General features: G+C 60.8%; 1 protein-coding gene across 2 annotated transcripts; it reads right to left on the bottom strand.

Annotated features, from left to right (window-relative positions):
* Positions 1-2: 2 nt before the first annotated feature.
* CHLRE_11g467629v5 (uncharacterized protein) lies at positions 3-26,444 on the bottom strand. Of its 2 annotated transcripts, XM_043067381.1 has the most exons (58): positions 25,951-26,444; positions 25,663-25,714; positions 25,392-25,487; positions 25,106-25,231; positions 24,649-24,774; positions 24,390-24,455; positions 24,053-24,122; positions 23,115-23,209; positions 22,831-22,908; positions 22,509-22,610; positions 22,156-22,263; positions 21,782-21,900; positions 19,349-19,453; positions 18,869-18,935; positions 18,610-18,693; positions 18,194-18,333; positions 17,969-18,055; positions 17,635-17,712; positions 17,167-17,299; positions 16,718-16,847; positions 16,277-16,390; positions 16,009-16,123; positions 15,700-15,770; positions 15,294-15,423; positions 14,746-15,066; positions 14,238-14,545; positions 13,910-13,992; positions 13,492-13,659; positions 13,149-13,241; positions 12,781-12,978; positions 12,358-12,500; positions 12,049-12,112; positions 11,751-11,924; positions 11,051-11,568; positions 10,757-10,892; positions 10,305-10,595; positions 9,471-9,518; positions 8,288-9,256; positions 7,714-8,092; positions 7,365-7,447; positions 7,017-7,175; positions 6,788-6,910; positions 6,522-6,656; positions 6,106-6,255; positions 5,835-5,894; positions 5,490-5,616; positions 5,210-5,301; positions 4,598-5,076; positions 4,303-4,444; positions 4,037-4,156; positions 3,736-3,862; positions 3,341-3,489; positions 3,014-3,181; positions 2,682-2,852; positions 2,147-2,432; positions 1,919-1,985; positions 1,705-1,756; positions 3-1,554 (listed from the first exon to the last, which is right to left on the bottom strand). In XM_043067381.1, the coding sequence occupies exons 1-58, from the start codon at positions 26,022-26,024 to the stop codon at positions 1,507-1,509; spliced, it is 8,997 nt and encodes a 2,998-aa protein (XP_042919381.1). In that variant the 5' UTR covers positions 26,025-26,444; the 3' UTR covers positions 3-1,506. The 2 variants fall into 2 exon arrangements, with proteins under 2 accessions (XP_042919381.1, XP_042919380.1); XM_043067382.1 differs by lacking the exon at positions 19,349-19,453.

Here is a 26,444-nt window from a genome sequence, read left to right as displayed (position 1 = left end):
GCAAGAAGGGACAAGGCATTGGTGCGTCGTTCGGATGGGGCGTGTGTTGAAACTGGAGCGTGTCGTGGGTAGTTGCGGGAGCTGGAGGTAGATAGTGAGAGTGCTGCTGCCAGGTGACCCAGCCTGCTGCTGCCACGACATTAGGATTGGGACGGGAGCCAACTTGACATCTGGTGTTGCTACAGGCCTGTGGCCTGGGGCGGCGCTGTGCAAGGCCGGTAGATGGTGATTTTCCCTCCCAAGAGGGGGAGCGGACAAGATAGTGGGTTTTCCCTCCCAAGGAAAAGTGGCTGCGCCCAGCCACGTCTCCCGTCTGAGGCCGCCAGCGTCTGCCTCATCTCCCGGACATAGCCGGGGTCGGTTTGTGCAGGCACCGCCCGCTGCTAAATAGCTTGTAAGATAGTACGGGTTCGCAAGGGCTACGTCGTAATAATCCAAGTTTACCTCACTCGGCTATACCCAGCCATGTATGAATACTGATCCGTGTTGAAGACAGCTCAGCATGCAGGTAGGCGCCCTACATGAACACACACGTCAGTGCGCGCCAAAAGCTCCGCACACACACACGCAATGTCTGATAATACTGTTCAAGTCTTTCACCGCGGTAGCACTAAGTAGCGCACGCAGTTGTCCAGCACAGCATGCGCACTGCAGCGCTGCTGTTCACGCATTCGCAAGCATTCATATAGTCAACTGACCCAAACACCCCAGATGCCACCCCAGCCACGGTCCCCATGGCCCCTAACATGCAAAACAATTTCTTCACGTGCATCGGAAACCCAGCAACGCGGGCTCAGGCGATCCATAATACTTCTCGTTGTAAGGCAATCCATCGAGACATGCGTTCAATCAACGGAGCACGTGGTGGCATGCATTGCAAGTGCGCATGCACACATAGTGTTTGCGTCGCCGCCTATTTGCGATCAATAGGTCTAACCAATTCAAATTCTAATGTGTGACACTCCCGCGGCTTCGCAAGTCCACCGAAATTAGAAACATGCAACCATGCCGGCCACAGACCGTGAGTGCTTATATCCTTAGCTCAGGATACGAAGCGAATCCAGCAACCATGTATGCGCATTGTGCGACGCTGGCATGCATACAGCATACAATGCGCAAAAATGATCACGCCTCTTTATAACAGACTCCAACCCAGATCAACAAACAATGCGCTGACGCTGCACGTCTTGTAATCACAACACACACCAGCCGCCAGCCTTGTCTCATACGCACCCCACGCTGTACTGTACCCACTCGCACAAATTGAATTTTCCAATTATCCTCGCGCACACAGGCAAGTATGTTGCGATGTTACCAACCACCGCGCATGCTTCACTCCATGTACTCGCGGGCTGGCGCTCCCTCTGTTCCACCAGCACCAGACCAGACCAGACCGTCGCTGTAGCTGTTTTCTGTGTAATCGGACGTCGACGCCCTAGCCGGCGGCGCGCCGCAGCCAGCGGCTGCGTGAGCAGGTTTTATTTTGCCACCTGATGCCGTAGATGTTTAGCCGAGCTTGCCGCTCAGGTGACGCGCAGATGCGCTGACAGGCAGCTGCAAAACATTGGGCGGCAGTAGTGGGGGGCAGGTTGGTAACGGCTGTGGTAAGGGGACGTGATAAGTAAAACATATTCGCATCGCTGCCGGCCCCTGACCCCAAGCCCTGACGTACAAATTGCGTACTATTGTATATGTTGTGCTCACCTGCCCGGCGGTGCTCCCCGCCGCATTGGCTGCCGCATTGACACTGGTGGCCCTGTGTGGCGTGGATGGATGTGGCGTGGTGTGCATGGGTTGGTGAAGCACCGTGTCTTAGACACCCACATGCCTGCCCTCCAATCTTTCACCCACCACAGCAACACGACACAGTCAACCAAGGTGCACGACTCCCGCCCCACCGCCTCCAGCACCCACACACCTGTTCAAAATCTCCTTCCAGCTGTTATATGCCTTGCTGCCGCCGTTGACCGCAGCCTCTCCAGGCGCTGATGAGAGTACACAAGGATGAAGGATTGCACCACAGCAAATCAGCATGCTAACCGGTGCAGGGGCACCCCATGGACATGACAGGAGCACAAGGAAAGGCAACAGCAGCCATTTAAGAATGTTCCATGTCCTTGCCACAGCAGATAAGCCCCTCACGCACCTGCTCCCTCGCCTGCGACCTGAGGAATGTTGCCGCCAGTGCTGTTCGGATTGGCGCCGGCCGTGCCCGCACCACCTGCTGCTGCGGGCACCACTGCCCCCAACAGTCGTGCCGCCTCCGCGGCGCCGCGGCGCGGCACCTCAATCGCGCGACGGTGGCCCTTGCGGCCGGCACCACCGGGCATGTTCTTGTCTGTAGCCGCGGCGCCCACGAGCGCGTGGCTCACAAGCCGCATGACGTCAAGCTCGTTGGGAAGCTGACTCATCATTTCTGCAATGCGGCGTTTCTGCGTGGCGCGAGATCCAGCAGGCAAGGAGTTGACAGCGTTGACAGGTGGGTGAATAGGGCGGCGGACGGTTCTAGCAGCGGGAAGTTACCTGCACGGACAAGAACCGCCGCGCACGCCTGCCACGCATCCCATCTCACACACTACAACTTTGGCTCGACCACTCTCTGCCCTCGTACCGTTCATCCATCCTCACTACGTCGTCCATGCCACCCCTCATCCCTTGCGCAGCTCATGCCTCGTACGTACCTCCTTGTTCATGCGGTTGAGTAGCGGCAGGAACAGCAGCAGCAGGAAGCATCCGAACACCGCCACCAGTAGCAGGAACAGCACCACGTGCAACACCACAAGCACGCCCATCACCCGCTCCACGTTTTCCAGGTGGGTGTCCTCCACCTGCATCAGCCCGTCGTTCAGGTCCTGCGGTTTGGTGGCGGAGATATAAACGGTGGTGGATGGAAGGAGTCAGGTTAAGAAGGGTTAGTGCAAGTAAGCAAGCGGGAGAGCGGCCGGTTGCAAGCTGCAGGTTGAACGTGGGTGAAGAAAGCTCTAACAAGCAACAAGGACCGCCACGCACTTACCATGGTTCCCACGTTGTAAATGAAGTCCCAGCGCGGCGAGGCGAGCAGGTCGGGCAGCGCCCCCACCACAGCGGAGCCGCCGGCCGCCGCCACGCGCGCCTCACCGGCCAGCCACGTCAGCTCTTTGAGCAGTCGGGTCATCATGCCGTCCACACCCGTGCGAGTGATCTGAGCGGCAAGCAGGCAAGCACATGGTGGGCGATTAGGTGTGTTCCGCACGCGCATCTGTCCAGACTAAGTTGTCATGCTATGACCGTCGGCAACAGCAGCGCCATGCAAGGACTTCGTATATACAATAGTGTACTAACGACACGGCGGCGCACACACCTGGAAGAAACGCCAGGCGGAGTCGGGGCAGGGCTGGTGCTCGGGCAGTCGCAGGCAGTCCCCATCGTTATAGAACAGGCGGAACATGGCGGGGCTTTCCTTGCTGAGGCCGCCGCCCGAGACCTTGGGGAACTGCTCTGCGCCCGAGCCTGCACGCACGAGTTGGTGGGAAGCAGGCATGCACGCACGCATGTTGTAAATCATCGCCACATTGTGTCCGTCTTAGCTGCCTGCAGGAGCGCGCACAAAGTGAATGCCGAAGTGAATGCCCCCGCAAGCAACTTGCATGCATGCATGTGGGTGCAATAGATGCCCAGACAGTGCGGCAAGGTTGGCAAGCCCGGCCTTACAATACGCGTTCGTGCACGCGTTCTGGGCCGCGAAGAACGACTCACCTAGCACCTGATACGCCTGATTGCCCATGCGCAGGGTGTAATAGGCGTCCTTCAGCGCAGCCGTGGCGTTCTCAAGCTGAGCCGCGCGATCAGGGATCATGGCGACGTTTGTCTCAGACACCAGCTCCTGAAGTGGCACGTGCAGCAATCAAGGCAGGCACGGCACGGCATAGGCATGAAATGTGATGCAGGCAAGCAACCTGGAAAAAATGAGGTCCCTCATAGTTTGACACTCCTTTGCGCGTAAAGCGCACACGAGTGTGTACGCTGATTGGCTTCGCATTCACACACACGCACGCACCTGCGTGTAGAACACCGCACGGTAGCCCCTCTCCACTGCGTGGTCCGACACGGCCTGCATCGCCACCAGGCTCTGCACCGAGAGCAGCAGAGCGTAGCTGATCGAGTAGAACAGGATAATCTGTGGGAGCAGCAGTTGGCAGTTGGCGGTTGGCAGTGTGGACAGCAGTCGGCCGTGAGGGCATGGACTAGAAATATGCAAAAAAAAGGATCAGCTTGACGGCCCCTGCTCCACTACGTTCCTCAGTCATGCAGGCCGCCACGCACCAGGAACGAGTAGCAGAGAACGATGGCCCACATGCCGTATATGACTCGGCTGTTGCGCTTCAGTGCGCGGCGCGTGGGCGCGTTGGCTGCCGCAAGGGCCGCCGCGGCGCCGCTGTTTGCTGGGTGCACCGCATTGGAGCGCCTGCATGTCCAAATGATTGTGCGCAGAGGATAAGTGAACAGTCTGGACATTAGTGCGAGAGAGCATAAGGTATGCGCACAATGCCCTCGCTCTTAGCCCGCTTCAGTGGCTTTGGCCCAAACACATGAATGCATTCACGCCAAACACACGCACCAGATCTTTGACGAGATACGGGCCAGCAGACCCACGTGCTGGCCAGGGTCCACTCCGCCCACGTCGTCGCCTGAGCCAGCCGTGCCACGGTTACCAGCAGCAGCAGCTGGCGGGTACACGGGTGCCGCCACGCCGCCGCCTGCACCCGTCATGTAACCCGGCATCCATCCCGCCGCCGGCTTGCTCCGGCCGCCACCGCCCTCCCCGGCAACCTTGCTGCGTCCGCCTCCGCCACCGCCGCCTCCATCGGCCATGTCAAGGGACGTGCGGCGCCCACCGCCGCCACCGCCAATCACGTGTACCTTGGTGTGTGTTGGTGACAGAGGCATGTCCACTGAGCCCTTGCCGCCCTTGTTGCCTGCCTTGTCGGAGTCAGGCGCATCAAAAACAGCCTTGCGCTTGCCGCCCCCGGTCTTGCCACCGCCTGCTGCGCCCTTCTCTCCGGCAACCAGGGTGCTGTTGCCGGCGTCCTCGCCCTCCTGCTTGTACGTACACACAGGCATGTAGGTTGCAGGTGGTTAGGAAGGACAGGTATGTAACATGTGTCCAGACACACACAGACTAGCTAGATTGCATCAAGTGATGACTTGGAGTGCCGAGCAGCAGACTCACGTGGTGACTGCCGGTCTCATCATCCAGCTCGTCATCGGACTCATCATTGTCCAGGAGGTGTGTGGTCTGGGAGGCCAGCGCGCGTGTCAGGCCTGCAGCCGCAGGCACACATGCGAGCATGACCTTAGTGCGGACACAGTGCACGTACGTGTTGCGGTGTGTGTCTGCAGTCACGCACCACAACATGTACGCCCCTGTGACTGCAGACACACACACACCCCTTGTGTATAATGTGATGTCGTGTGCTCACTTGTATTTACAGACATTAAGCGTCACTTACCCACTGGTATGGTGAGGAAGGTCTCGTACAGCTTGTAGCGCTGATCGCATGCCATGCGGAGCAGGTACATAAGCGCCAGCGCCACACAGCTACTGACCAGGCAGCCCTCAATCAGGAGGAACAGAAGCTGCATGCGGTATAAAGCAAGGATGGGAGCAGCACAACAATAAAGAGTGAAGACCTATGCGTGCTCACATGGTGGGTGGGTGGGCCACTGCACTACTGAGAGGAGTCACACATGCCATGTGCATCAGTACGGCCCCACCTCCGCCGGGTGAGGTGAAGCTATGGCATCCTGAGACATACTCCCTGCCTATTCGTCCCCCCTACTGGTTACTAGCGCACCTGCAGCAGGTTGACGAGGTTGGTGTGATGCACCGCGTCATCAAGAAGCGCGTCCAGCACCTGCATAGGCAGCAACACCCAGAGGTGGTAGTACTTCCTGGCGGGTGGGCACCTTTCCAGCAGTGACCCATTTCGGTGAAGCGCCAAGCCACACCAAGTGACGCCACGCGAGCAAGGCATGACACCATGTTGCATACCTACCCTAGCGTGAGGAGAGGTCTAGAAAGTCTCAATCAAGCAATTAATGCAACCTGCAGCCTGCCACACCCACCTCACGTGTGCTACCAATCAACTCTTGCCCGCTGCGCATTAGGAAAGAGCCAGGCTCAGACCCTGCCACGTCTGTGATGCTTGTGGCATTCCACTGCATGTGGTTCTGATAGATGTCTTTGGCAGATGTGTACACCCGTGTCACCAGGTCCTGACCGGGGGTAGGGGGTAGGGATGCAGGCCAGGCAGGGGATTAGTGCACAAGATCCGATTTGGGTTTGGGGGAAGCAAAAAACAGTGATGGCAGATGGCATGTCACTGCGTGTGAGGCTAGACGGATTGGCCATGTCCACCATTGTGTGTGACAGCCCTTGCTCCCACCCCACAGCAGATTCAACTGAGCTGAAATCAACCTGCAGCACATGGTAACGTTGGCGATTGGCGTGCTGCTGCTTGGACCCATGATAACAAACTCACCCAAAGTGTCATGTTGGCCTGGTACCAGAGCCCAGTTGCTGGATCCGTGCCATACCAGACTGGCACCTCCTTGTTGTAGTACAACTTTTCAATGTTGCTGTTGGGGGCACTCATCAGCACTTGGCTGTTGGCGTCCTGTTAGTAAGGTGGCAAATGGTGCAGTTGAGCCACAAGCCTACTGCCAAGTAACTGACCCAGAATACAGTGCTCACCAATTGATACAATATTTATGCTGCATGCAATGATTGCTCTGTATGCGCACTCACCCGGTACTGGGTTGCGTAGCTGATGATGTCATTTGCAAAGAACTCCACATGTGATGAGTTGTAGGTGAGATTGTTGCCCAGTCCCTTATATGCATTGTCCAGCGCACGGACCGACACCAGTGCCTGCATCCAGCAATATTGACACACAGTTGGTGACATGCCCACAACATGTGCACAGGTAGGTTGCATGTGCCTGATCATTCCATGCACGAATTGCACTGCCACTCACCCGCTGCAAGAAGCGCTGTGACCCGCCCGCCTCGTGCATGTCAGTCATGGCATGTTCCTGCTTCTGGATTGCGGTGATGATCAGCGCAAAGCACACCACGTGGATGGCGCCGGCAATGAGAACTGTCAACCCGCTGTACGTCTTGAAAGTGTTCACAGCCTGCATCACACATGGACGGGTGCATGCCACATGTGCGTGTCTGGTTGCGATATCAGCTTACTAGAATGAATGGTAGGTACAGGCAATGCCCAGCAGGTATGGGGCTTGAATGTGCAGGCACATTCCAATACTGACAGCGGTAATGCAAGTAACAGTAACAAGTGTATCCGCGTTGCACTCTGTACTCACACTCTGAGCCTGGGGTGAGTCCATGAGCTTGACCAGCTTGCGGTAACGCTTGCCACGTTTGAAGTCAGCTGGTGTGTTGGCGTCTGTGGCATGGTGTCACAGTTGGTTTATGTGGTACACATTATGGTAAGAGGCAAACAGGAGGCAGGCATGTCAAGTGTGGTGAGTGCTGTTGGCTACTAGAGTAGTGGAGTCAGCTCAGTCATGCCAGGCAAGATGAGTGTGCATATGAGGTGAGCAAGCACACATGCCGTACATGTGAGGCAACATGTGTGTGACAACTTCAGCCCACACTCCAGGCAGGCAAGCATTCAGGCCCAATTAGACACATCCTCCCATGGCTACCCACCTGAAACACCACTCATGCCGCTCATGCCACTCATGGCGCTGTCACCACCCTCACTCCGCTGGTCGTCTGCAATGGCTGTAACAGGTGCCGCTGTCCCGCCACGCCCCTCTTCAGCCGCCACAGCCGCAGCCGCCTCCACAAAGCCCTTCCACAGCGGTGATCCCACACCGTCCAGGTTCCGGCTGTTCAAACGGCTGGTGCTGGCATAGCTGGTGGCGCCATCAATATCATCATCATCATCATCATTGGTCTCAGCCTCACCGGCATGGCTGGTTCCTGCCACACTCTGTGTCTTGTTCTGGTAGAACTCTCCATTGGTGACCACCCACTTGTTGATGGCCTCCAGGCCACGCTGCTGCGCCTTGGCTGGGTCAGCAGCCTGCAGGGCAGGAAGCAAGCGAGTTGCATGCAGGGTGCAGCAGATGGGAGAAAAGTCAGCAGGCAATCAGGGCTGGGAAGCATAGTAAGCCCCTGCTTTTCATGCATACGGCAACCCTATACCAGCACTGCAGTCCCACAGTCACAATGCACAGAGCTGCAGCACTACGGCACGCAGGAGGAGTCAGTCACTCACATCATGTGTGTCCTCCTCCTCCGATGACACACTGGCTGCATCCAGCTTCTCTCCAGGCAGCACATCCTCACCCGAGCCCTCCTCCTCAGCAGTGTTGACAGCAGCAGCACTGCCACCGTCCAGTGCGGCACCCGCACGTGGGCTGCGGACTGCTGCTGATGCCGCAGCCAGGCGGCTGTGTCCAGCAGTTGGCGGTGATGCAGGCTTGGGTGGCGTTGCTGACGAGCCACCACTGCCGCTGCCATTGCCACTGATGCGACCCTCGGCGCCCTCCTCCTCAGCCCCAGCGGCACCAGGAACTAACTCTGCGTGGGAAGCATCCGCATGGTGGCCCTTGGCAGCGCCAGGCCTGCCTCCTCCCGCTGGTGGGCTGCCCCTGGTCCCGTGAATGACACATGCCACACTGGCACCCAGCGAGTTGGATGCCGGCAAGCCACCACTGTCCTTGTCAGGTGTACGGACGCGGAGCGAGCCATTCGCAGGGCCGCCATCCAGTGCTCCCTTGAGCGCGAGTGCAGAGAACTTGCTGGGTCCTTTGCCACCTTTGCCCCCGCCTGCCGCAAGGCCGCGAGTGGGCTGATCCTCGTCATCCTCATCCTTGTCGTCCTCGTCCCCACGCGGCAGTTTCTGCAGCGCCGCGCGCACCCTCGCGCTCTCGCCGCCCACGCCACCCGCGCCCAGGCCACCGCGCGCGTTTGTAGTTGCCTCCTCCAGCAGCCCGATGCGGCTCTTGATGCAGCCACCGCCCGCGGCCTCGCCACCAGGCGCGGCCACGATGCCGCTGTTCGCCATTGACACACGCGGCATGGGTGCGGCTGGAGGCGGCATGCGCGCCACTGGCGGGCCAGGCAGCAAGCGCAGCACCATGGTGAGGGGGTTGCCTGGGCCGGGCTTGCCGACCACCTGCACCGCCAGACCCATGGGTTTGTTGTCGCGGTGGCACCCCTCCATCTTGTGGACCGGGCCGACCTGTGTATGTGTGTGGTATGGCGTGTGGAAGAGTATGTGGAAGGACGGGTCAGCGTTGCGTTGGCTTGCATTTGGCTTTGAATGGCTTCAGCTGCCAGCAGGCATGGAGTCAACAGGGAGGCAAGCAAGCGGATGGCGGCCCCCAGACACAGCCTCAACACCACCATATAAGAGGGGCCCCACGTAAATGGGCACGGTGTTACATGCAGCTCACCTTGATATTGCTTCCCTTGTCCTTTGGCGCAGTCCGCTGGTTGTCGCTCTGCAAGCAAGAGGTTGATGCGCATGGTACAGGGTGATGATTACGATGTGAGTCGGAGTGCCGTCCACGCGCCTGCCACGTATGTCACATAAGCCAATGCGCGTTTTACACAAATCCCTCTCCCTCTTCCTGTGGGAGTGGCGTACCCATATAGCGGTAACGGCACCCTCCACAGCCATCATATGACAGCTTTTACGGTTCCACTGCTACATTTGGTATCGAGACCAACTCGATGACGCTACGGATGGTAACGACCCCCGAGCGCGCGAGATCGAATCCTGGCATGTGCGACAAGTGGAAGTTTGAGGCTGCACTTGGGGGCGCTTTAGCGGAGGCGTACCCGACGCGACAATACCTCGCTGTGCAACCCAAAGGCCCACAAACCGTACTATGTATCGGGGCAAACAAAGTTCATGCACTTGTAGCGCCCTGGGCACCGCCCGCTAGAGGTTCCTTGACAATAGGGACCGAGGACGGTCTCCTTCTGAAAGGGGGGAGTGTGGGAGTGGCGTACCCATATAGCGGTAACGGCACCCTCCACAGCCATCATATGACAGCTTTTACGGTTCCACTGCTACACTTCCTCTTTCTGTCCCTCTTTCTGTCCCTCTTCCTGTCCCTCTTCCTGTCCTGTCCCTGTCCCTGCCCCTGCCCCTGCCCCTGTCCCTGTCCCTCTCTCCACAACCCAACCTCGCCTTCGACAATAAAGGCATGCGGATACCAACACACAATTACACGCCGTACCCCGTCAATCTGCCCCACACGCACACACAAAACCTCACCCACCTTGAGGTTGCTCTTCTTCACAACGCCGCTGTCCGTCAGCAGCCCGGGCGCGCTCTGACCCGCGCCCAGGCGCAGCAGCTGCCCGAGACTCGCGCCGATGAGCTCCTCCCGCGGCAGACCGAACAACAAGCCCGCGGGTCGCAGGTCCTCCTCGGACACGGAGCTGACACGCCCCTGCCCGTCCAGCTCCAGGACACCCGTCACGGCCTTGGCAGCCCACACCTCGGCGTGGATTACCAGCTCGCCGGGGGCCACGCCGCGCGCGCCGGGCGGCGGCAGCGCCACATCCAGCTGTGTGGTTGGAAGGAGTTGGATGGAGGGAAGGTTCCAGGCATGACGTGACTAGCGGAGAGAGGCGGGTGCGAGTGGTAACTGGCAAGGGATGGGCGGCGCGAGAGGGAGGGACAGAGAGAGTGGAAGGGTGGGCTAGGGAGTGTGACACACGCACGCACCCGTAGCACAGCCTGCTTGGTGCGGCGCATGAGCAGTGCTGCCGCGCGGGCGGGATTGCCCATGGCCGCCGCCTCGATGGCGGCGGAGGGGGGCAGGATGTCACAGCGCCAGCTGATGCCGGGCGTCTGCATTGAACTGTGGGTGGGTGGTGGCACGCAGGCAAGGAGCAGGTTGCGGGAAAATCGGCAGACCGCAATTAGAGTCACATGCAAGCAACACTCATTCACACATGGCAGCTAATGACCCAGTGTCCCCGCATCCGTTTCTGCTCAGTTTCGGAGCGCTTTTCCTACCTGGTAACCATCGTGTCAAAGGAGCGCAGGTTCAGCTCCCCGCCACCACCTGCTCCTCCGCTCCCTCCTCCGCCACCGCCACCACCGCCGCAAACCGCACGGCCCTCCGGATCGCCGCCAGTGTCCGTGCCTGAGCTCAGCGGCAGCGTGAAACGACTGCTCACTCCCACCGCCGCGCTGCCTCCACCTCCACGCCCGCTCGCCGCCGCTGCAGCCGCCGCCGCGCCGCCGCCATCCATTGTGGACTCGCGGAAAGACAGTGCGCCTCCGACGTCAGCTCCCCCGGTGCCGCCGCCAAAGCCGCGGCCTCCGCCAGAGCTCATTATCTCTGAGGCCTCCGTCAGCAGGTCCCGCTTCAGTAGGCTGGAGCTGGAGTGATAGATTTCATGGTTGTGGCCATTACCGGGTGCGACGCCGGCGGCGGCGTTTGCTCCGCTGCTAGCGGCGTTGTGGGCTCCGGTTGAGCCGCCGCGGGTGTTGGGCAGGGAGAGGAAGTCCCAGATGCGGCAGCCCAGAAGCTGTGGGTGGGTTGATTGTGGTGATTTGGGTGAGGGAGTGCAACTATTTCGGAGCACAACGGTTTTGCATGCTGAGGAAAGGCCAACGCACACTTCTCAACCGACAAAGCCGCAAGCGCCGTGTTGAAGGATGTAGATTCAGATTAGTGCCTGCTGGCTCGACACGCATGTATTGTACACACCTGCTCTGACGGGAATTCAAACAGGTCCGTGACTGCGGTGCTCCAGGCGGCCTCGGCGCCGCGACGGCGCGGCTGCTTGCTGCCGGTGTTGGTGCACCGCACGCCGTCCTGCTCGTCCTCGTCATCGTCCGCCACCATCACCTCGCGCCCCTCGCTGTCGACCAGCGCGAGCACCTGTGTTGCACGTCCATTAAAAGCATATGCGCTCACTCGCGCCATCCTTACTATACTCGGCACAAGCAACAGCAGGTCAGCCATCTAAGCATGGCGAGAACCACGCGGATTCCAAACCCCGCACCTGGCCCTTCTCCGAAAGCCGCATGCGCACACGGCGCTCCGCCATCGCCGTCTCCAAAGACGACCTGTGTGTGCGTGTGTGCATGTCCAAAGCAGTGCCGTTGGTTCATCTTCGGAGCGGCGTGATGTAAAACAAGAATATCTCAAACCTCGCCATGTGTACCCCGACACTGGGCCTGACCGCGCGGGGTACACATGATCAAACCCGCCGCGCTCCTTTCACACATGCACACGCATCCCGCCGGCCCTCCCTCACACCCGCCGGCCCTCCCTCACACCGGCCCTACCCGCACACGTGCTCATCACCCACCTGCTCATGCGCACCACGTGCAGCGCGTCGCCTCCGCCGCTGACCTCCCGCGACACCACCCCCACGTGCACGAACACCGGTCGGCCGTGCGTGCCCACCAGCTTCATGGTGGGCCCCAGAGCCAAGCTGCGGCTGCCCGACGCCTGTACGTTGGTTTGAGGATTTAAACCAAGTGTGAAAGACACGGCAGTCAACACCATAATGCGTTTATGATTAGTTCTGAGCACAGATAAAGAGTAGATAGGTTGAAACAGAAATTGGAACAGGCAGTCATCATCAGGAGCGATCAAGAGTGATCAGGAGCGACCGGAGTGCAACCGGAGGTTGGTGTCGATTGATGGCAGCGGCACAGGGGAGTAGCAAGCCAACAACCACCACGCATTCGCAGAGCCCGATCCGCTCGCGCTCAACCTGCGCACACACCTGTAGAGGGCCGCCACCACCGCCGGCTGGGCAGCTGCCACCCGGTGCCATGCCGCTGCTGCTGCTGATGCCCCGCTGAGCCCCGGCAGCCCCGCCGCCGGCTGTAGCGCCGGCGCTGCTGCTGTTGCCAGCATCGGCAGTAGCAAATCGGCAGCCCCACGCGCCGGACAGGATTGCGCCGCTGGGGGTGGTGGCGTGCTGCAACAACAGTACAATAGCCCCGTGGGTATGTCGTAGCGTTTTAGTGGCGCAAGGCGAAGGGTATCCAATCACGCACACGCACACACACATGCACGCGCACAGTCTCGGCCCTTGCTTACCCTTGTGCCTTCTTGGCACACAACCACATGCACACACGCCGCACCTACCTTGAGCCACTTCTGGTGCATGTGCCTCCAGGGCGCGGGCAGGAACTCCTCCAGGGAGCGCTGAGGCGCCTCGCTAGTCAGCTCCAGCATCACCTAGGTGGGTTTGCACTCATGATTAGTTAAGAAGTGAAGGCGTACGGGGGGCGTGTGTGGCGTGTGTGTATGTGTGCGTGTGGAGATGACAGAATGCGCTGGTGAAGCAGTAGGTGTGGGGCGCAGGTAGCAGTGATGGCGCAGGTCGGTGAGCACTACGTGGCAATGCACTAGCTGCACGGCATGACAAGGCACGGCACGGGGCATACAGGAAGGTGACAGCTGCACACCCCCCGCGGCCGGCCCTCACCTGATCATCTGCCTGCGTCTGCTTCCGCATGCTGCCGTCGCCGCCCGCGATGCTGCCGGCACCGGCCCCCTTGTCGCCCTTGCCACCCTTGCCGTCGCCGCCTCCGGTCGCGCTCTGGGAGACACCCAGCACTTTTGCCAGGTCGCCGCTCATGTGGCGAATGACGCCCTGTTGATGGCAGTTGTTTGTTTGGGTTGTTTGTATCAGTCCCGTAGGATAGAGCAAGCGGGGACAAGGGGCCCCAGGCCGTCTTGAGTCCCTGGCTGACCGCAATGCGTGCGATCGATACCATCCACGTCCCATCCACACCAACGCATTCACATCACACATTCACAATGACGCATCCACACCAATGCATCCACACCAACTCATTTACACCGGTGCTCAGCCCATACACACAAGTTGCCCACGCACGCACTTTGCGCTCCACCACCATGAGCAGCTGCGGCTCGTCGGACATGAGTTTAATCTGCACCTCGTAGATGGTCGACTTGGTCTTGTCTGTTTGGGTCGCAACGCGAAGGGCCCGCGGTGAGTCGGCAGCGGGCAAGCTGGAGTAGAAGCAAATAAAGCGGGATGTGCACAAGCCAAAATTGCACTGAGCATTATGATAATTTACTTGCTTGCGCACCCCAGCAGCGCCCTAATAACCGCACAGCATGATGTTCGTAGACAAACATCATCACGTACCCAACCCTCACATACGGTAGTTTGTACCTCCCATCCTACCCCCCGCCCGCTCTCACCATTGAAGACCTGCACACTGCAGTCCTTTGCAAAGTCGTACTTGTGACGCACGCGCGCATAGGTGACCACAGGCGGCAGCGCCGATGTGCGCTGGTTCTGTGTCGCCAAGTCCACGGACGCGCGCCGCGCCGCGCCGTCCTTCTCCGCCGCCGCCGCCGCCGAGTCGTGGGAGGCTCGTCCGCCGTCAGCCGCCGCCTTCTTTGCCCGAGGCTCAGTGTCCTCAATGAGGCCCGCGGCGCCGGTGGCGAGGGAGCAGCCGGTGGCGGCGGCCGCGGCGGCGTGCGGGCCCGAGGCAGTCGCCAGCATCCTGTTTGTGTGCACGTGGGCGTGGATGGATGACGAGGATGGTTGGATGCATGGCTGGCTGGCTGGCTGGCTGGATGGGTGGATGGCTGGACGCATGGACGGATGGATGTAAGGATGGGCATGGACGGCACACGGCGCCTGCTGACACGCCCGCGCCACAGGCCACATACATGGCAGCAGGCTGCACCGCACCGCACGCACCTCTGCACCAGCTCGTGGTTATCCTGATTGGCCTTGCTGGCCGCCCACACATCCAGACTCCTCCTCCTGCCCCCGCCTCCACCTAGCCCCCCGCCGCCGCCGCCCTGGCTCGTGAAAGCTCCCGCAATGCCCTCGGGCGGCTCCTCCTCCCCGCTGCCGGTGTCGTCGCCACTGCCTGGCGGCCCGCGGCCGTGCACCACGGGGCAGCGTGCGCCGTCGCCGCCGGCTGCCAAGCCGGTGCTGCTGACGCCGCCCACGGCCATTACGCCGCTGCGAATGAGCGCTTCCAGCTGGCTGCCGATCACGTCATCGGGCCGGTAGCTGCGAGGCATGTTTTCGGGTTCGAGCGGTTGATGTACGTGGCAGATAACTTAGAAGGCTCCGGTTTAGGACATAGATAGAATAAAGTGAGGTGGCTGTAAATGGCTGCGGGTGGTGTACCGCGTTTTAATTCCATCCATGTCCATGCGCAAGGCCCCTGAAAACCGCCCCAGCGGCCCTATGCGTACTGCGAGGCAGCAGCTAGCCCCACAGCTAGCAGCACCCACCCGAAGCAGGTGACGAAGCCGGGGTCGCAGCACACGATGATTCCCTCCGCCGTCACCCACACACGGCCGCAGCCGGTCTCGGTGGGCACCGGCTCCAACAGGCCTATGAAAACACTGTCCTCGCCCATGCCTGTGAGCGTGCGTGTGGGGTGCAACATACAACTCTTATTACCGTGCAGTGCGTGGGGTATTGTGTGCAGTTGGGTCGCATGGGGGTAGCACTCAAGACTTCGCGTCAGATGGGACGTGTGTGAGGCACATAGGCAGGCGGCATGTACGTGTGCAAGGCCGCGCGCTAGCACCGACTCAATGGGGCCCGCTCCACTGAGCAACCGCGTACTGGACAAACGCGCCACCGCTCCTCAAGAGGGGTTTACGACCCTCACGCTTTACATCACGCACGTACCTGACGCGCGGCTGACGCTAATGCGCACGGTGAAGCACACGCGCTCCCGGTGCATGCCCAGCACGGGGTGCCTGCACGCCCGCAAGCGACACGCCATCACATGGGTGGATGGAGTCGCACTACTTCCAAAGGCATGTGGTGCAAACGGCACGTGCACTCAACGCGTGGCCATCCGCCGTCCGACACTGGCCGCCGGGACGCAGCGGGCCTGCTTGAAAATATTTGACGCACGCAGACAGCGCATACTCCATGATTGTGGGTCTCCTGCACGCGCTTGCCTGGGGTGGGTTATTTATCGTTCGTGCTCACTTGAAATAGGGCAGTGCCTTGTCGCCGCTGTCGATGTAGCGCCTCAGGATGGCGGGGTGGCGCTTGGCCTCGTGCGGCGGCATAATGGCGCACACGTTCTTGCCGTCCAGCTCGCCTGCGTGTGTGTGGGTGTGTGTGGGGTGGGTGGGTGGGTGGGTGGGTGTGGGTGTTTGTATGTGTGTGTGGGTGGAGCGCACAGGATGGAAGCGTGCATGGGCAACAGGAACGAACCGCAGAACAGGCACACACTGCAAGCACTAGCACGCACCCTTGCGGTATCCGAACATGGAGTGCAGTTTCTTGTTGGCGACCTGGATGTCTCCGAAAGCGTTAACCACCAGCACGCCCTTCTCCACGTCATCCATTCGGCTCATGGGCGTTCCTGGGGCGCGGCCGCCGGACGGTGTAGCAGTTGATTGATATGGGGTGTGGCATGGAGGTTTTCGACTTCACGCATGTCACACAACACAACACACACAGCGCACGCCTGGAAGGGAAGCGGGGTCGCCAAGCGTTACGTACCCAACCACATCCGAGCACCTGTAGCAACACCTAGCAGCACCCTTAGCTCCGCGCTCGTCGCGTTCCTCCATCACACTCCCACCCACCCCCTGCCGTCTACCATTGTCTTACCTGATCATGAATGTAACACCCAGTTTATCATAGTTTGGGCTGGTATCTACACGCCCCCCATCCAAAAAAGACCCACCATCCGGCAGCGTGGGCCCCTGCCCCTCCTCGTCCTTGTTCTGCTCCAGGCGGTCGGCGGCGGCGCTGTACTCGGCGGCGCCCCAGGGGTCCTGCTTGATGGTCTCCAGGAAGCGCGCGTACAGTCGCACCTGCGTGCGTGCCAGGTGGGGGCGTGGGTGTGCGGTTGGCTGGGGGGCCTAACCTCAACAACACACATACAACGTACAACGTACCGTGGAAGTCCAGCCAGCTTGCCTAGCCCGCCCCGCCCCGCCGCGCCCTGCCGCGCTGCGCACGCACCAGCCGCGGCGAGCTGTTGCGGTGCTACCTCCACAACCACGTCCTAGCCTTGCCCCCGCCAGCAGCACCGCAACAGCCGTCCGCCAGCCTTCCCCCTCCCCTCTGCACGCCGCCCCCACCCCCGCCTCCAGCACGCCAGCCACGCAGCACGCCAGCCGCCACACGCACCAGCCGCGGCGAGTTGTTGTAGAGCTCCAGAACCACGCGGTAGGCGGTCTCGGCCTGGGACACGGAGCTGTCGATCTCCTCCAGGGACTTGCTCAGCGAGGAGAAGGACACGGTGTTGGAGCCCAGGATGCGCCTGCACACACACGTGCAGGCGTGTGCAGGTGCGGGCGTGGATGCATGGATGCATGCATGGGGTTCACCCGGTCGTGCATGCATCCAACCTTGGGCTCCCCGGGCGTAGCGGGAGCACGGCGGCGCCCCACCGGCAATCAAAAAAGTGGCACAGGTCCGAGGAACGGGGGTGCATGGACGACTGTGTGTGACGATTGTGTGTGTGTGTGTGTGTGCGTGATGGGGGGCGTTTCCACGGTTCCCAAGAAGGAACCAGAGGCACGAGGACGCATGGCACAACAAGTTATTAGGGGGTCCCGCACCCACCCACCCTCCCACCCCCACCTCCTCGCTCACCAGAAGTTGGCCATGGCCTGCAGGGCGTCCTTGTGGTGGCGCAGCACCATGCGCTGCTTGCGCTGGTACTCCACATAGCTGCGGGGGCGTGTGTGTTTGTTTATACGTGTGTGTGTGTGTGTGTGAGAGAGAGGAGGAAGGAGCGGAAGTGCATGTGCATGGGGATGGGGAGAGGTAGGCGCCATGCGTTTGAGCAGGCCGGATTATCAGAGGCAAGGTCACGGGGATGCGGCAGAGGACTGCAGTCACGCGGCGCGAAGCGCTTCAAACACAGACTGCCGTGTCACGTGCACCACGCGGTCCCAGCCATGCACGCCACGCCAACGCCACCCACCCCAGCAGGTCCATGCTGCCGCCCTTGCCCACGGTGCTGCTCGCGGCCTTCTGGGTGGCCTGCTGCTGCCGTACAAACAGGATGAACCTGCAGCAGTTGGCTTTGGTTGATGAATCGAGGCTTGGTTTGGCGGAAGACATGAGAGTGATGAGAGCGGTCAAAGGCTGGAGACCAGGAAACAATCCCCTTCGGCCCCCTCGCCCACCCCCCTCCGCCAACACGGACCTGCACAGGAGCCCCGGGTTCATCTTCCTCGCCACCTCCAGTTGCTTGGCGCCGGTCTGGCTGAAGCCCAGCGCGTCCAGCATGAAATTGGCGTGCAGCAGCGCGATGTAGGCGCTGTCGGGAAAAAGCGCCGAGCCGGCCTGGACACGCGCGACATTTCATTTCTGAGCAATTCAGGTTAGAAACCTTGACTTTTAAATTTTATCAGCAGATGCTGCATGCGTAAGCCGGTCAAAATAGAAGCGACCAGCGCACGCAGCAAAGAGTCTTTGCGAACTACTGTGCAATTTTGTACAGCTGCTTGATTGAATGTGCTGGAGTATTAGGGGCCTCACGATGGGCACGGTGGAGCGAGTAGATGTTCACTCCATGTTCATTCCCCATGGCGGTTCCCCGCCCATGTCCTCCATCATCACCTTGATGATCTCCTCCGCGCGGCGCACCGCCGCCTTGTCCAGCGTGTACAAGTCCGCCCACTTGCGTGCGGAGCGGGCCGCCACCTACGCCGCCGTGATGTCACACATGAGTAGCAGCGGTTTGGTCGTTTGGAGTGTCAATCGAGGTACATGCTCCCAAGCCACGGCGAGCGTGGGCCACGTGGCCCGCCCTTCGGAACACGAAAGGACAGCTCCCCTTCCCGCACCCCCCCCCAACACACACACATACGATGCCCACCTCCACATCCTTGGGGTCATTGAAATGGTACACGTCCCTCGGCTCCAGCACCTCCGGGTCCCAGGCCCTGTGTGTGTGTGTGTGTGTGGTGGTCACTATAACGACGGGTCCATGCGTTAGAGCATGCGTTAGCATGCGTGCCGCATGGCCCAAACGCATGCTTAACGTGTGAAAAGCATGTGCTGTACGCATGCGGTGCCCGCCCATACGCATGCGTGCGCTACCAGAGCATGCGTTACCTAACGCATGCTGGTGTTGGCTAGCGGCCGCAGCGACTCTTTCTGGATGTACGCATGCGTCCCGAACGCATGCCATACGCATGCGTGAAGCACATATGCCGGTTGCGTGAAGTACTACGCATGCCATGGCGCATGCGGGACGCATGTGCGTTACCTAACGCAAGCAGCTGCCCCCAACTGCACGCTTCCCACCCGCATGCATGCACGCACACGTGGGGCACACGAAGCCAATTCCCTCAACTGCTCATTTGTGTTGCGCTCTCCCACGACGCCGCCACCCGCGGCACCAATCACATACGCCCAGGCCCACGCCAGTGCTGTCTCGTCGCCTGATGCGATGGCGCAGCTGATGGTGCAGCCGCGGGGGTGACGCCGGCTGGGGGCAGCACGCGTCCAACGTTAGCGCTGGCGACGACGGCAGTCGTGGCATGTGGGGGGCCACCGCCGCAGCACCGCCGTTGCGCTCTCCCACGACGCCGCCACCCGCGGCACCAATCACATACGCCCAGCCCCACGCCAGTGCTGTCTCGTCGCCTGATGCGATGGCGCAGCTGATGGTGCAGCCGCGGGGGTGACGCCGGCTGGGGGCAGCACGCGTCCAACGCTAGCAATGGCGACAACGGCAGCCATGGCATGTGGGGGACCACCGCCGCAGCACCGCCGTTGCGCTCTCCCACGACGCCGCCACCCGCGGCACCAATCACATACGCCCAGGCCCACGCCAGTGCTGTCTCGTCGCCTGATGCGATGGCGCAGCTGATGGTGCAGCCGCGGGGGTGACGCCGGCTGGGGGCAGCACGCGTCCAACGTTAGCGCTGGCGACGACGGCAGTCGTGGCATGTGGGGGGCCACCGCCGCAGCACCGCCGTTGCGCTCTCCCACGACGCCGCCACCCGCGGCACCAATCACATACGCCCAGCCCCACGCCAGTGCTGTCTCGTCGCCTGATGCGACAGCGCAGCTGATGGTGCAGCCGCGGGGGTGACGCCGGCGGGGGGCAACGCGCGTCCAACGTTAGCGCTGGCGACGACGGCAGTCGTGGCCTGTGGGGGGCCACCGCCGCAGCACCGCCGTTGCGCTCTCCCACGACGCCGCCACCCGCGGCACCAATCACATACGCCCAGCCCCACGCCAGTGCTGTCTCGTCGCCTGATGCGATGGCGCAGCTGATGGTGCAGCCGCGGGGGTGACGCCGGCTGGGGGCAGCATGCGTCCAACGTTAGCGCTGGCGACGACGGCAGCCATGGCCTGTGGGGGGCCACCGCCGCAGCACTGCCGTTGCGCTCTCCCACGACGCCGCTGCCCGCGGCACCAATCACAAACGCCCAGGCCCACGCCAGTGCTGTCTCGTCGCCTGATGCGATGGCGCAGCTGATGGTGCAGCCGCGGGGGTGACGCCGGCTGGGGGCAGCACGCGTCCAACGTTAGCGCTGGCGACGACGGCAGCCGTGGCCTGTGGGGGGCCACCGCCGCAGCACTGCCGTTGCGCTCTCCCACGACGCCGCTGCCCGCGGCACCAATCACAAACGCCCAGCCCCACGCCAGTGCTGTCTCGTCGCCTGATGCGATGGCGCAGCTGATGGTGCAGCCGCGGGGTTGATGCCGGCGGGGGGCAGCACGCGTCCAACGCTAGCGCTGGCGACAACGGCAGCCATGGCCTGTGGGGGGCCGCCACCGCAGTGCCACGGTTGCACTCAGTTGCGCCGTCGCCGCCCGCGACCTTCATCGTGAACGCCCAGTCCCACGCCAGTGCTATCTCATAACCATAACCCCCGCCGCGGCTGCTTAACAAAGGCACTGTCGCAGCAACAACCACGCCTACGCACTCTACGCACACCTTGAGCTGCCTCGCAGTCCCCGGCCTTGCGAGCAGTGCGCGGCAGCGGCAGTGGCCAGCCCTCTACACGCCAGCCACACAACCCGCCTTGTCAGGTGCAGCCTCCATGCTGGTTGCTTGGTGCGACGCCCAGATAGTACAGCATACCATATATACATATGCGTTCACTCGTTTAGGCCCGACCGTCTAAAGACTAAAAGTCTAGCACTATGTCCGAGTGAATACTTCGCAAGGCCTGCTAGCCTACTTATACTGTTCGTTTTGATATACACATTGCATCATATAGCAGGGTCTGACGCTGTTGAAGTGTTGGAGTGCCGCGTCCGGCGATCACGCGACCCTACGAGCGAGCGAGCCGTGCTTGCTGTCTACGACTATGTCGTGACTTACAGGAATACGTGCGTCTCTTAGTGCTTGCGTCAGGTCGGTGCGCATGCGCCTGCATGCGGCCCGCATGCGTGCTTGTACGCACGGCTGTGCGCCCGACCCGGCCCCCCGCCCCTCATGCTTCATGCGTTCTGGCACGCATGCGTCCAGTCCCAGACGCATGCGTAGCGCACAATAAGCATGCGTAACGCACAAACCCGTCCTTATAGTGGTGGGGGGTGGGGGGGGGGGTTCACGGGGGGGCGTGCAGCCACAACAATTCCGTACCGGTAGTACGTAGCGGTTTGGGTCGGTGTTGGCGGCATCTCCTCCGTGGCGCTACGGCGTCACCCCCGCGTGCAGTGCTGCTGCGCCGTCCGGGGGGAGCGCACGCCAAGCCCACCGCCAGACACACACGAGTACACCCACAGCTGTCTTCCCCGCGTGCATGCCAGTGCATTATTCACTCACTCGAACGCCTTGAGCACCGCGCGAGTGAAGTAGCGGGTGCGGGCCCAGGTGGCGGCGGCACCCAACAGGAACAACGGCCCCAGGCTGATGGCCATGGCGGTGGTGAGAGCCTGGCGCACCTGTGTGTGTGTGTGGGGGGGGGGGTATAAATACCAGCCCAAATAACTAAGCCAAACCAAGCTAAACTAGCGGAGCACAGGCTAGGGCATGAGTTGCAAGCGATAATATTAGAGGGGATAGGGAAGTGGCCAGCTCGACCGCGCCCCACTGCACGCATGAGCTACGATAAGGCTGCAAACGCAGGCACACATGTCGACCCTTTCGTCTTGTGCTTCCTGAAAGACACACACACGCATACACGCACACACGCGTACCTGTGCGTTTGTTGTGGCCACCACTCCGACCTGCAGCCCCGCCACGCCCACCATGGCCACCGCCACGCCGCCCTTGAGGTAGTTGACCCACTCCACCAGATGGGGCGTCTGGGCGTGTTGTTGCGTGCGGTAGGAAAGCGTGTAAAGGGGAAAGGGCAGGGTATATAAATATGTGTTAACAACTTACAAGGTGAATACGAACAGGCAGAGGTGGTTAAGCCACCCGGGCATTATATTGGTGCCGTGCACGCGAGCCCACTCCTCACACCGCCTCCCGCCATCCACACCGCCGCCCTCTCCCCCTACCCCCCCCCCCCCGCCAGCCCACGCCCAGCCCACGCCCTGCCACCCACCCAGCGCAGGTACTGCCACGCCAGCCACACCGCCAGAGCCAGGTAGGCGGCGGCGGCCAGTTTGGGATAGCCCAGGAACACTCCCACCAGCGTCATCAGAGCCTGGGGGATGGAGGGCAGCGAGCGTCGAGTAGTGGGAGAAGAGGGGAGGCCGGCGGAGGGGGAGGGGAGTTTAGACGCCCAATGCCCCGAACCCATCGAAATACGTCCCGGGGGGTGTTTATGTTGCCGCCATACGTGTAAGGCAGAGTGAAAAAGGGAAGGGGAGGGCATGGGCCGCATGCACGGCCAGCAGTGGGCGGACGATTGCTCACGCACCCACCTTGATGCCAAAGGCGCGGACCTCGGCGCCGCTGTGGCCCAAGGCCTGAGGCGACTTGCTGGTGGGGTTCACCTCAACCTGCGGAGGCAGTGACGGATGGAGGCGGCGGAGGCAGCGGAGGCGACGCGTGCGGGTGTAATAGCATGGTTAGCTATCGGCTTCGGAGTCAGGTGAGGACAGGAAGACCGAAAGGTGCAGCTGAGGCAGGTGGGCAGCCGGGTGCCTGTTGCTGCTGGGTTGTGCACACCCAACTAAGGAACCAAACCCAGTCATACAAAACGCGCCTCGCTCATGTTAAGCAGCATGGCAACGCTGATGAACACCAGCAGCAGGATGCCGCTGACAATGACCTGGACGATCTGAGGCGTCTCAGAGCAGCCTGTGATGAAGCACAGGAGGATGGCGGGGGGGGGGGGTTGATGGGAGGAAGGAAGGGAGGGGTGGATTCGGGAAGTGCTGAAGCAAGGTGCGGGCGCTATACAGGTGGGGTGCGGTATTGTGGAACAAGCTGGCCGCAAGCTGCCACCACACCCGAGGCAACACGAATCCAGTCATAGCCATGCAGTCATAGATACCTCATATGGTCCTTAACATGATACTAGGATGGCGGGAGTGCACACGAGGTCCCGTGGGGGAAGGGCACGGGCCTTCAGTCGAACGGCAGAACGCGCATTTCGCCACGGAAGTGCGGTATTGTGGAACGGGCGGGAACTCCGTCATGGCGCTCCGCATCGAGCCCATACCCGGTGACTGGACTCCTTACACCCAACCTATGCCTGCACAAGCAAGGTTTTCGTGCTCGCTGCCCTGTATGAGCATGATGGGTTGAGCATTCAGCACCAAGATGCCAACATGGCATGGCGCACCGCGCGGGAGCTCGGGAGCATTTTAAGCATGCGACATGTCGCCGACGCCACGTCGCCGAACCCGAAACTAAATAGCGGGACTTCTAGGGGTAACCTTATGCTTGCCCAATCCCGGCGGGGGGCTTAATTGGAGCAGTGCGGAGGGCGGGGGAGCGTTTGTTCCACAATACCCCTGTTCCACAATACCGCACCCCACCTGTACTGCGCTATGAGTTGCCAGTTGCGGGGCACAAAGTAAGGCTGGAGTGGCGGGGACGGGCAAGGCGCAAACGCTGCGGTGTGAATGCTGCAGCAGTCAATATTGTTTCACGCACAAACATGACGCCTCGACCGCCGCCACCACAGGCCGCACTCACTGTATTCCGGGAACAGGTCCATGTGCAGGCGCGGCGATGTGGGTCCCAGGTAGTTGCAGGAGATGCCCAGCTGCATTGCGGGAGGGGTGAGTGATGGGGGTTGGGAACGAGGTTCGCAGCAAGCAGTTAGAACGCCACGCACTCCTTCAGACTGACAGGACACGCATACCGTATCCACCGTATCTGGTGTCCGATGAGCTAGCCTACGGCGCCCGCAGCCCCCACCACGCACACACAAACACAACGTGTCAAACTTTTGCCCCTTGTGCTTTTCAACTAACCACAACCAGTGTCACCCCTTTCCCCTTGTGCTTCCTATTTACAAACGCGCACACACCTGCAGGAAGTTTAGACTGGTGATGTCGAACACTTGCAGGAACACGTACGAAAAGGTCCGGACCACCTGCGAGTGAGCGATGCCATTCAAAACTCTTGCCTATCATGCCGCCTCTCTCCTAGCCTCACATAACATAGCCAATAACCCCATCCGCTACAATTTACACCCCCGCACAGGCCCTGAGCCCGCCCGCCTGCCTCACTTCCTGGCGTGGCTACTCGCTCACGCTACACCCTCTCACATGCACGCACGCACGCACCTTGATGGGCCACACGTAGTCGAACTTCTGCTCCTTGAAGCTCCACGCCACCCACACGCACAGCGCCAGGTTGGCTGCCAGCAGTCCTGCCATGGTGTACAGCACACCCAGGTACCAGGCGTAGCCCTGCAATCGCATTCGCATTTAAGCATTTAAGCATTTCAGTAGCCCTGCGTGTGCGTGTGTGCAGGTGGACGAGCGATGTGGCTGGCTTTAAACATTGCGGGGGTCACAACGCAAGAGAAGATAGAGGGATGGAGGGTGGCGTGGCGGCCCTGTGCAGCAGCCGGCACGTGTCTGCGCATGTGCATGTGCATGTGGTATGTTCGCGGGGACAAGGCTGGGGATACGGTAGCTGGCCCCGCGGCCCCAACCCATCCCTTCACGCGCACTCACCCCGCCTGTGCGCCCCATCCACTCCTGTCTCCTCAAGCACGCAACTAACACGGTAACGCACCAGGTCTGCCAGCCAGCCGAAGCTGAGCACTGACACGGCCTTCCAGCCCAGGCCGTCTGTGTTGATGGCCCAGCCCATCTCTGGATTCAGGATTGTCGTGAACAGCTGCCAGGCATCCAGCAGGATCTGTCGTGGATTCAGAGGCAAGGGGATCAAGGGGATCCAAGGAGGAGGCCAGGTGCGCGTGAAGAGAGATGTCGTGCTTGGCGGAGTGGTGGTGCGGTGGCCTAAACCATCATACCAGACCAAACCCCAGTGGCAAAAACTTAGCTAGCACCCGGCGAACCTTGAGAAGGATCCACTGGTAGCGGATATGTGTTGTGTTCTTCTCCTGGCTGAGGGTGAAGAGTACTCCGAAGATGCCCCCTTCAAGCGACGAACCCTGTTGCAAGAAGGTAGCAAAGGAACGCATGAGGTCCGCGCATGCAGGGGAACAGTGTGATCGCGTATTGCCACCGGGGGTCCCCGCCGATCACACGACACTTCGCTTGTACCTCCAACCAACTGCGGTGCGCGTGGTGGAGCGAGCCGAGATGCCCCCAGTGAGCGCCTCATACCTGCAATAGGTCATCTTCGCCTTGGTTCTCGTTGTCACCCAAAAGCCCAGTCCTATGAGGGGAGGGGCCAAACCAATCAACATTAACCAATCAACATTCGGTTGATTACGTGAACACGGAGCCATCGCCATTCAGAGTTTTCGGTGACCCCATATGTAATATCCGAATGCTGGTGTATGTTGCAATGCACTGCGAGGCCAGTCACGCACGGCCAGGCGTGAAAAGGTATCCCAGCGTCAGGGTTTGGTGCGCGGTATTGGGGCCCACATCTTTCCTTTCAAGTCTCACTTGATAGGCAAGTCGGGAAGCCCTGGCCCAGCTCCACTACTCGCCACAGACTCAGCGCGCGCAGCAAATGCCATTTCGCTGACTGGTTGATCTGTGTTTAGAGGTTGAAGCTGCTAAGTAGCCGTCTCATGTTAGCCTCAGTTGACGACACCTCCAATCGGCCGCGATACTGGGCGTCGCTGCGCAAGCGTTTCTCAAAGTGTGCTGCCGTGTAAGCCTGCAGGGCTTACAGGTGATGTAATACGTATGAAAACATAATTTCTATTTGGCTATATCGGCCTGGCTTCGTTCTATGACGAGTCTGGCGTCCCGGCGCGGTAAGGCATGGTACATCGGTTGTGTACACAGAAAGTGCACCAGTGGAGTCGTGCTGCCCCTAACGTAGCATAGGATGACGATATCAATACCGGTAATGGTGTGATGCCACAGGAAACGCGTGTTGAGTACGTGCGCGAGCGCGTTGCACGGGTTGCAGCCGACAGCGGCGCTGGAAG

The sequence above is a fragment of the Chlamydomonas reinhardtii genome, chromosome 11, assembly GCF_000002595.2.
Source record: "Chlamydomonas reinhardtii strain CC-503 cw92 mt+ chromosome 11, whole genome shotgun sequence".
In the NCBI taxonomy this organism is placed as follows: domain Eukaryota; kingdom Viridiplantae; phylum Chlorophyta; class Chlorophyceae; order Chlamydomonadales; family Chlamydomonadaceae; genus Chlamydomonas; species Chlamydomonas reinhardtii.
This window is presented reverse-complemented; position numbering and strand designations above follow the sequence as displayed.